Source organism: Tachysurus fulvidraco, chromosome 25 (genome assembly GCF_022655615.1).
Source record: "Tachysurus fulvidraco isolate hzauxx_2018 chromosome 25, HZAU_PFXX_2.0, whole genome shotgun sequence".
Classification (NCBI taxonomy): Eukaryota; Metazoa; Chordata; class Actinopteri; order Siluriformes; family Bagridae; genus Tachysurus; species Tachysurus fulvidraco.
In genome coordinates this window covers 875208-886351 of record NC_062542.1, presented here as the reverse complement: position 1 = coordinate 886351, position 11144 = coordinate 875208, and the positions used below count along the sequence as shown (strand labels likewise).

Sequence of the window (11144 nt, the reverse complement as noted above, 5' to 3'; positions counted from 1 at the left end):
AATGATTAAATTTGAACACTTAGAATTCGCCAAACCCTGAAAGCCTGCAGAAATCACCCAATCACAAAGCGGACTGGCTCCGTCTCCATAGCAACGGTTGCTGAGGCTCACGGTTAATGCGGGCGTCCGTATTTGTGATTGGGTGATTTCTGAAAGCTGCGAATTCTAAGTGTAAGCACACACACACACACACACACACACACACACACACACACACACACACACACACACACACACACACACACAAACTTGTGAAATGTGAGTAATATATTTCACTTCCTTTATTGTGTCAAATTTTTGCTTCTCTTCACAAAATAGTTGTAAATAAGGAATATGGTACAGAATAAAGGAAACAATAAAACACAACATGTTGTGCTGCTTTTACAGTAAAACTGTTTCTGTTTAGATACAAAACAGAAACTGTAATGACATTTTTTTATGTAAAAACTCTTTACTAAAAACTTTAATAAAAACATTAAAAAACGTGACTTTTTTAAAATCAAATGTATTAAATATTTAATAGTAGCATGTATACATTTAGATGGGATAATAAATAAATAATAAATGAAAAGATAAATAAATAAACGTATGCCGGCAGATCTTACACACACACACACACACACACACACACACACACACACACACACACACACACACACACATGAAAAATTAATAAATCTTAATGAAATGAAAATCTAAATGAAACTTCCACCACTTCATTACAAATCAGTGATTTTTTTTAAACTTTCACTTTATTTATTCTGTAATTAAAGCTTCACACCCTCCAGTTCCACCAGGTCGGTTTTGACTCCACCCCATTAAGCGTTACTATGGAAGCTGAACACATTTAAATCACAGGTAAATCTGCTCTAAACTAAACTGATCATTAATATTATACACGTCGGATTCGCTTATTATTAAGTTTCTATTAGCTGAACTTGTTGTTGTTGATCTTTAATGATGTGCTTCAACTAAACAGGTTTGGGGCATCAGTTAAGGTCACTGCCTGTGATTTATTGTCCTTTGTTGTATAGACTTAGGTCTGGACACCATGCCAAAATTCCGTGCTCTTCATCCTCCTCCTCCTCCTCCTCTTCTGTTGGCCAACAGATACGTCATTCATAAGAGACTCGGTAGAGGAAGTTTCGGCACTGTTTATCTCATTGAAGACACAAAAACGTCCAGAGACAAACTGTGAGTACTTTCACAAAGTTCACATTTCATCTTTAATGATGAAATTGTAGTAGTTATATATTTGATGTAGTTATATATCATTTATTTAATTATTGTGTAGTAAAAAGTGTGAGAGTAAAATGTTTATGTACAAAATAGATCACAGAACGAACACACAAACATAAACAATCCTTCTTGTAATAGGTAAAAACCCTACAGACAGAACGGTAGGAAATGTATTTAATTTTCAGTTATTTTATATTTTTATTTATTAATAGCTTTTGTAGCGCTTCTACTGTTGGCCGCTAGATGTCAGTGTTGCGTATCGGCGCATATGGGATTACGTTATTTCAAAAAAAAAAAAGTGAAGTGAAGTGACATACGACTAAGTACGGTGACACATACTCAGAATTTGTTCTCTGCGTTTAACCCATCCAAAGTGCACACACACAGCAGTGAACACACACCGTGAACACACACCCGTAGCAGTGGGCAGCCATTTATGCTGCGGCGCCCGGGGAGCATTTGGGGGGGGTTTGGTGCCTTGCTCAAGAGCACCTCAGTCGTGGCCGGCCCGAGACTCGAACCCTCAACCTTCAGGTTAGGAGTCAAACTCTCTAACCATTAGGCCACGACTGACCCATTTCCGTCTATTTGTTTAATTTTATTTTGTTTGGCTGTAAAAAGTAAGTAAGTAAGTAAGTAAGTAAGTAAGTAAATGAATAAATAAATAAAAATAAATAAATAAATAAATAAATAAATAAATAAATAAATAAAGAGCAAATACACATTTTAACATTGTGTACAAACCTTTTAATAGTAATTTGTATGATTTATAACAACCTCAACAAATAGTATTTTATTTAGATTTATAAATATAATAATTATTAATATAATTAATACTTATAACTATAAATCTGATAGAATAATGAAATACATTACTAGATTAGTATTTGTTTGCTTTTAAGATAATAAACTTTAGAGAATAACAGCAGATGCACAAACTGAGCTCTGATGTGATTAACCTGTTTTTCTTCTGTACTAAAAAAATCCCCTCATTAACATGCACATGATCTGAGAATTAGTCACTGAATTTAACTAAACCTGTCGTATATATTCACTGAGGATTACATTATAATACAAATCATGATAACATGTAAAGTGTAGGTTTATAAACCAGTGAATTTACAGCTGGAAACATTTAAACAGGTCACTGTGGTTTCTTATTAAAGAAATCTTCCTCGTATTTTCACTGACAAACACAAACATATTCCACATTCACACTGACTCATATACGTTACTGTTACAGACGTACAGAAGAGAGACAATTAAAGTGGAGACCTTCTGTTCATGCACAGCTGTATTTTTATCTTGAAGCTTCCTTCAGTGCTCCAGTGGACAGAAGGGACCCGAGGTTATGTAAAGCAGCTCATGACAGTGAGGAGAAAGAGGAGAAAAAAGGAGATTAATAGGAGGAGACTAACACTGAAGTGTTCAAGGGATTTTCTGCTTGTTATCTCAAACCCAGTGTCAGACGTATCACTGAAAATTCAACACGTTATTTCTTCCTCTCTGCAATGTACACGCTTCAAAAACCTCCTGCAATTCCCCCCTTGATGGAGTATTGAACACCCGTATCACTTCTGGAACACATCACTTCTGCTCTGTTAATATATAAAAAGAGGAAATCTAAAGAGAAAGGAACCTGGACGTAGGAAACAATGTCCTGTTACAACATCACTGAGAAATAACAGAATCTCCAGCGGCTTGAGAAAAACTCTCTCACTTTATTCTGAAGAAACATTTATTAACCCTAACCCTTAATATCACAAGTGTAACCTTCTTTCATCATTTACATTAATACACAAAGATTCATTAAGCAGTAAGAGGTCATAAACCTGAAGCTCATCATCAATCCAACCTTCCACCTCAGCACCGTCGAGTTCCGGCTCCTGATTGGTCAGAAGGTGTTGATTTAGTTTCTATACCAGACACTAGTGCAGCTGAACATCACAGCTTTATATTCAGATTAATGCACTGCTTCTGATACCGTATCGTTTCTATAGTAACAGCTCATTAACAGGAACAGAAAACAATTAATAAACATGTATTAATAGTCGATATGACAAAGTTTTCTGTGAGGTGAAGTTAATCTTCAGGACAGAGGAGTTTAGACTGGTTTGTAGTTACAAAAATTAACATCAAGAGAGAGAAAAAAAGACAGACTTGTAAAGGAAGGAATATTTATAGCTGCTATAACGTACAGGAGAACAGGAAGGAACTGGATTTGTGGATGTTGCAGGATATAAAATGTAATTAAAAGAATATAATGTGTCATTCTTTATTCTTTATATAATACAAATGGGAAAATTGCTGTGGTGTGAGAGGAATAAAACACACACACACACATACACACAAACAAACATACAGAAACACACACACACACACACAAACACATACCCACAAACACACACACACACACAAACACACACACACAAATACACATAAACACACACATAAACACAAACACACAAACACACACAAACATACACACACATACACACACACAAACATACACACACACGTATACACACACACACACACACATACACACACATACGCGCACACACACACCCACACACAAACACACACATGCACACACACACACACCCAAACAAACACACACACACACACACACACACACAGTTGGTTTAATAATTCATTATGACTTTGTGAAATCTCTCTAGAGAAATAAGGAGCTCAGATCCTTTAGCTTTTTGCTCTCAGGTGAAGTTCACATACAGAAGTGTGTACTGAAGTAGGTGAGGTGTGAAGGTGTGATCAGTTCATGGTGAATGTATCGTACTGTACTGTGGTGTAGATGTCTGAATCGTCCTCCATCAGCGGCTCAGTGTGGACGTGTCTGTAATCACACACAAACACACACAAAACTCACACTGTTCATAATAATAATAATAATAATAATAATAATAATAATAATAATAATAATAATAATAATGGTTTTAGAGTTTTACCTCCTGCTGAAAATCACAACACCCAAAATCAGTCCAGCTGTCACCACAACAACCATCCAGAAGATCCATGAATTAGAACCTTCAAGGATTTCATCTGTTCAACAGAAAGAACATTAGTGAACATTTAAATATTGAAGTCAATATAAGTTTATTTTTTCCTGCACTATTAATTTTACACATGTTGTGAGCAGATGGACTCACCCTCCACGTGAAGGCTGATGGTTTCAGATCCTGACGTCTCACCGGTTCCCCAAGTGCAGGTGTAATCCCCAGAATCCCTCAGGGTTAGAGCAGGAAAGTGAAGAACGGGTCCTGATGTATATAAACGCTGGTTGTTCTTAGACCACACAAACTGTGAGGAAGTGTGTGTGCAGTTCACATCACACGTCAGATTTAAGGAGTCTCCTTGTTTAAGGGTTCCGTTTCCACTGAGTCTGATTAGTGACACCTTTAAATCTTTTTCAGAGAGCAGGAAAGACGCCACGTCAGTGACTCAGGATTTCTAACACAGATAAAAATCTAGTTATTTAATAATAAACATTTCTTCATTAAGAGAAAAATGTCCACAGATTTGTTAACTTTATTAGTTTTGTTCAGGAAAAAAAATGATGCAGATAATAAATCATTTGGATCTTTAATTTAATAATTAATATTTACCTGTAACTTGTAGAGTCGCTCCAGGTTCACCTGTCCATTTACCACCAGTCACATTAGTAATAAATTTGAATCTGTAAACTCTAGAATAATTGAACTGTACATTATGGATTAATAAAGTACAGTCTGATTTGTCATCTCCAGTGAACTTAAAGTCTGACTCGGTGTTTAATGAGCTGTTATAAACATACTCATCTTCACACTTATATGTGTTTAAGTTACTCGAGCACCAAAGCTTTTGTTTCACCTGATGACCTTGTGGATAAGAATAACTACAGTTAATGGAGATACTGAATCCTCTCACAGCACAGATCGGTTTATCAGGATATTTCACACCCCATTTACTGTCCTGAGTGAAAACACCTGTGTAGAAATAAATAGAGATTAAAAGAGAGTGATGAAGTTTTATATGTTGTGTGTGTATCTGTATACAGTGTGTAGATATATATATACACACACACACACACACACATTTAAAACTTATTTAATATCTGTACAGTACTTTATCACATTTTGTACATTTTATAGGTTATAAAAATGATCAGATGTTATAAGTTATAGAATGTTATAAAGAAACACGACGACTCATTTCTAATGATAGAGACACGACAGACCTGTGGTTTATGTACACAATATACACACACAAACTCACACTTCTAGATCTAGAACTAGTTTGGATTTTACTCACTAATTTATCTTTTAGATTAAAAAACAAACATGTTTGTTGAGTTCATATTCAGTTCTCTTCACTTTTATGTAGAAACTGGAACAAGCATCGGCTCAGTACATCCCACACTAACACTATTAACTTCCAACATAGAACACATTGTACATAATGACATGACACCTAAATATACTGTAATAGCTTCAATAAAACAAGAGGTAGTTCGGGGGATGTCGTAATGTAATGAGTAAGAATGCAAAACTTAACAAGGTTTAAAACTCTTTCTAATCCACAGCCCTGTAGTGACATAATCTTGTTCAATTATCCTGAATAATGTGTTTAAAAGAAGCAAATTTATTATTTATTCTGTATATCAGGATCGTAACAGTGCACTCAGAGCCCAGGACCTGAGCAATTTAAATGGTTTTAATTATTTTACTAAAGTTGTGTTTTATTTCTTATTAATGATCATGATATTGTAACTTACTTACTGCTAAATCAGAAATCTTTCATCAGATCAAAATGAAATGTTCACTAGCATTAGACTGTGTGTGTGTGTGTGTGTGTGTGTGTGTATGTGTCTGTGTGTGTGTGTGTGTGTGTGTGTGCATGTGTGTGTGTGTATGTGTGTGTGTGTATGTCTGTGCGTGTGTGTGTCTGTGTGTGTATGTGTGTGTGTGTGCGTGTGTGTGCGTTTGTGTGTATGTGTGTGTGCGTATGTGTGTGTGTGTGTGTGTGTGTGTATGAATCAGTAAATGAACCTACACACTATAAAATCCATCAGCATATAATAAAAGTCTGAAGAATAATTCTGTCTAAGAGTGAGATGATGTTTCATACCAGACAGCACGAGCAGAATCAGAACCAACTGCAGCATCTTCATCTCTTCTTCAGTGTGTGAGAAATAAAAGTACTTCCTGCACTAAAGCAATACACCCAAAATATCTACAAACTCACAGCATGGGTGTCAAACTGTTCAACACAGGAAGTTGACCTCTTCTGAACACACACACATGTTCTTATACATCCGTTTTGACCCAGAAGTAAAGTGTACAGACAAATTATCTGGAGATTTGACCATCAGACATGATTTTGATTACGATCTCCCTTTCCAAAGGCACATTAATATGGAGACGTTCCACATCTCTGCAGTAGATATGATGATGTATAAAGTCGAGAGAGGTCGATATCATGTGACAGACATTTAAACACCTCAAGCACCAACAGTGATCATCCACCTAAATGAAACTGTAGTAGTAGTAGCCTTTATTGTCACTGGTCACAGGTACCGTCAAAATTAGCCATCAACCTGCCCATACATACAATACATACAATATGACAAGGAGGGGGGGCAGAACAGGAAAACAGGGGGGGATGTAAGGACGTAAGGACATTGAGGACAAAATATAGCATAACATGAGGGAGGGGTACAGGAAAAACACCTCAGTAACATAAGCACATAATCAGTATGCCATAAAACCACATGACTTGCAACAGGGGAGGGGAGTGGGGGGTGGAGGTAACCCAGCACAGGAAAGCAGCCATCCGGCCTTGCAACCATTCTTGGCGCTGGTCACAAAACCGCTTGTCAGACTGGCGGTACAATGCGGCAAATGCGTGGGATGGGGTGGTGGGGGTGAATGCATATATTTATATGTGTGTGTGTGTGTGTGTGTGTGTGTGTGTGTGTGTGTGTGTATGTAAAAGTTCTTGTATGTGTAGATCTGGAGAGTCGCTGCTCCCGGCATCAAATCTAGGTGCCTCAATCCGCAAGATTGTCATAGCGATACACAGCAAATTGCCATGGAGACAGCCTTGATCAGGTCCTAGACAGAGTCAACAATCAGCAGGTGTCTGTGGAAGTGGGGGGGGGGGACGCAAAAGAGTCTCACTGCCGTGCTCTTCTGGGGGAGTTGTTGTTCCAACAGCGGGCCTTGGCTAATCCAGTGCTAGTTGAGGGGAGCCGAACGCAGATAAGATTGGGATTGTTTGGTCTTGGGGCGAGTAGACGCATTCCAATTCCAATACACGACTACACTCAGTCCATTCTGGTCTCTGAATCGATCCATTTGTTCTGAATTTCTCGATAAACCAGGGCAATGCCTAATCCAATCACCAGAAAACCTGTTATCATGGTTCCGAATAGGTAGAATGTCCTCCACGGAAAGAGCTGCCAGTCACACAACCCGCCACCTCTCCCACGTGTATAGCCAGCTGTGAACGTTCCGGCAGGGCAGTCAGGTTCCCCCGAACCCAAGCTTCTTGTCGAGAAGATGCTGTCAATCGTGCTGAGAGACCAGTTGATCAAATCCATTTAGATTTTTTAGTTTGGAGAGCAGTGCGGAGAGAGTCTCTCAAAGTATAAGACAATAGACAGGACGAGAGGAGCAAAGCAGGGAAGTTAAGGGGGAGGAGAAGGAGAGCAAATGCGACCGCCTTCGTTGAGAGCCAAAGAGAGAATATGGAGTGTGAACTGTTTTCTGTGTGTGAACAGAGACCTGATATAGATTTGTTACTTCTGTATTTTTCCATTAAACAGCAGGATTTATTTTCTGTGTCTCTCCAGGAGGTCGTAAAAAAGGCACAAACAAGCTGGGAGCAGAGCATCATTAGCTCTATGGGCTCCAGGTCCAGGGGTGGGTTCCAGGTTATATAAACTGATAAGGGTTTGCAGAGAGGACCAACCTGCCACAGATCATATATATCCAAGAGGAAAATGTCCCCATTAAGAGTGCTGGACAAAGCGATGTACATAATGAAGTGAGCTCTAATCCCTGAGGTGAAGCCACACAGCCTGCTGCATAGGTCTAGGGGAAACCTACCACTACACTGCATAAGGTGCTGCATGGAGACCGGATTGCTTTTGTTGCGACCGCAAAAGCAGACGAAAAGAGAGAGAATTTACCCCACATGCTGGAGTGATGGACGTAAATTCTGAGACCCAGAACCCGGCACAGCAGGTGCAGAATCTCCTGCTCCACCGACTTGTGGGGCAGAAGGCATAAGACCTGCAGAAAGAACAAATGACCGGCTAATTGCAGAGCTGTTTCCAGGGTCAGAAACTCCTCAGAGGCTGACTTCACTGGCTCAAACAAGGCTTAGTCCAGCTCTTCCAGGACCACAGGAGGGGAGATGCGGTCTGCAGGACAGACTCAGCTGACTGGCACCATACAGAAAGTGAGAGAACAGAGAACAGGCATGAGACTTACAGCAATGGTAGCCCTGAAGGAATGTCATTGAAAAACTAGTCCTTGGACCTGATCTGTGACACAATGACTGTGAATGTTAGCTCGAACTTCTAACATGCAATTCAGAACACACAGGTCCAAAACTGGATGCAGCCCTCATCCTTCTTGGGACCCAGGAAATGCCAGCTGTGAAGCCAAAGGCTCAACCTGGAAGGGGAATATGTTCTATGCTTCCTTTCTTAGATACAAGAAAAGTTCCTCCTGAAGGTACAAGGTTTGGTCTGTGCCAACAACAGTGGCAGCACAACCTGAAAGGAGAAGGAAGAGACATACTGGATTCTGTAGCCCTTTCCCACATCATCCAGTACCCACTGTGACAGACCTGGCAGAATCTTTTATGCTACATTGTGTGAAACAAAAGTTTTGGTGCTTGAGGAACTCAAACACAGACCGATGCAAATGCCTACCACATGGGCTTACACCATCTTACACCACCACAATCGGCCAGTTTTCATTATTAAAGAATATGAACACTTTGAAAAAAACATGAACTTATTAAAAGTTTATAATTACGTTCTATTGCTCTTGAACATCTGTGACATGACTTTAGTTCCTGTTCTCACTGACGCCATCACAGCTAGAAACATTCATCGTTTCCTCAACAGACTCGCTTATATTTTTAAATGTCTGTGTGTTGGAAAGAGACCACAAAGTGATGATGTTTTCACACCTCATTCAACTCCAATGCAGATGAGTTTTATTTAGACATCATCATAAAACCTCATCATACATTTTCCCAATGCATGTAATTCTTTAGGATTTAAGACTTGTTAATATCACAGGACATTTATTTGCTGTACACATCCTGTTAAGAAGGGCATTTAAACTCTTACATTTTGTCATTTATTTTTATTGATAAAGAGGTAGTGGGGTGGTGGGGTGCTATAAGAAAGGAATAAGAGTTACACACATGGCTTAAGTTGATAAACCAAACTGAGTGCCAGTCAGCTGTCCAGTTATAAATCGTCCCAGACGTTGCTTAGTCGAGCTGTGACATTATCGTCCCCAATAGAGCCAGTGTTATATTTATTACAAAGGAATTGATTCTCTAATTAAGTCTAAATTCGTGTGATTTCTTCATTGTAATTAGGGGTCCAAGCACCAAGGGCGAGTAGGAACTCTGTAGTTATTCTACCTTTTCTTCTTCCTCTTCTTCTGGCTTGCTAGACTGTTTTAGTTTAACCGGAAGAACAGTATTTTATTTTATCAGGAAACAACACAAAAATTGTCAGAAAGCGCTTAAGAGTGAGACACACTTTCATGAACACTCTGCAAACAGTAGCCTTACTAATATGTTCTGCATCCTCGATGTTATACACAAAACTACCATTTGCACAGAAACGTAAGGCAAAGCAAAGCATCTGCTCGGATGTCAGAGCACGGCCGTGATGGCTGATGTTTCTGATGTGAGGATGGATGAGATTATGGATGTATTTTATTGACTGTGAAGATAATTGTTGACCGCTCAAATAAAATGCATAAGACCAAAAATCCACTCTGGGCCTCAAAATCCTGTCCCTATGTAAATGTAACTCCCTACGAATTAATAAAGCCTCTTCGTAAACAGGATCGTCCATAAAAGGACATTTCATTCCCTTAGAAACTCTCTACTGAAATGTGTGCAATGAATGATGTGTTTAAACATCGCTTCCTGTTTAAAAAAAGGGGAGGAGACCGAAAGAAACTCTGAGTTTACAGAAGAAAACCTGCTCCTGACCAGGTTAGGTTCACAGAGTAAGTCACTATGGTAACGGACTCTGAGTTTGTGATGTTACTGGTGACACCGAAGCTCCGAGGCGTGAGTCAAAAAATTGAACCGATTTTCATTGAAGCTTTGTATTGAAGCTTGATTCGTTCTGGTAAAATCACGTGACCAATGACGTCCAAAGCTTCGTTTCTCACACACACCCATGTGACTGTTTCATACAGACAACACGAGCAGAATCAGAACCGTGTGCAGTGTCTTCATCTCGTTTTCAGGAACAACTTCACACACTCACTAATGGCTTTAAATATACACACTGTGATCATTGACTCGATGCTGAGCACTGAAAGCTGTTTGAAATGAAGAATTGACCAAACTATATCTAGAACACCACAAGAACCGTTTATAAGAGGAAGATGTGCAGCAGCTCACTCAGCATTTTGTCCCCACAGACTTTTAAATCTTTTATAAATGCATGTGTCCAAATTTAAACCTGTGATTCATTTACATATAATAAATATATATTTAAATAAAGATAAGACTGATATATAAGGTTTGGACAAAAGTCCTTATGTACAGCAGATAAAATATGTATTGAATAACATTGGTCAACATTTTTCTCAGTAAATATATTTTCTGAGACATTAAATTTTCACCAGATGTCG

The 11144-nt window shown here is 38.8% G+C and overlaps 1 protein-coding gene and 1 long non-coding RNA gene across 2 annotated transcripts in view; one reads left to right on the top strand and one right to left on the bottom strand.

Moving 5' to 3' along the window:
* The first annotated feature begins 636 nt into the window (after positions 1 to 636).
* The window catches only part of LOC113658009, a 33850-nt gene continuing 23342 nt past the window's right edge, over positions 637 to 11144 (top strand). Inside the window, exons 1-3 of the long non-coding RNA XR_007139512.1 lie at positions 637 to 858; positions 1035 to 1194; positions 2483 to 3315. This is a non-coding gene — a long non-coding RNA (uncharacterized LOC113658009). The remainder of the gene's footprint in view (positions 859 to 1034; positions 1195 to 2482; positions 3316 to 11144) is intronic.
* On the bottom strand, positions 3831 to 6461 carry LOC125140233. Its single transcript, XM_047808614.1, has 5 exons — positions 6367 to 6461; positions 4866 to 5225; positions 4410 to 4664; positions 4209 to 4302; positions 3831 to 4096 (listed from the first exon to the last, which is right to left on the bottom strand). The coding sequence occupies exons 1-5, from the start codon at positions 6407 to 6409 to the stop codon at positions 4015 to 4017; spliced, it is 834 nt and encodes a 277-aa protein (XP_047664570.1). The 5' UTR covers positions 6410 to 6461; the 3' UTR covers positions 3831 to 4014.

What these genes read in the sequence shown, in the direction of transcription:
- LOC125140233 (XM_047808614.1), bottom strand. Translation starts at nt 6,409, where the DNA reads ATGAAGATGCTGCAGTTGGTTCTGATTCTGCTCGTGCTGTCTG. An exon ending in CATCAGCCTTCACGTGGAGG is followed by an intron (nt 4,303 to 4,409) that starts GTGAGTCCATCT and finishes TCTGTTGAACAG; the next exon opens with ATGAAATCCTTGAAGGTTCT. An exon ending in GTTGTGATTTTCAGCAGGAG is followed by an intron (nt 4,097 to 4,208) that starts GTAAAACTCTAA and finishes GTGTGATTACAG; the next exon opens with ACACGTCCACACTGAGCCGC.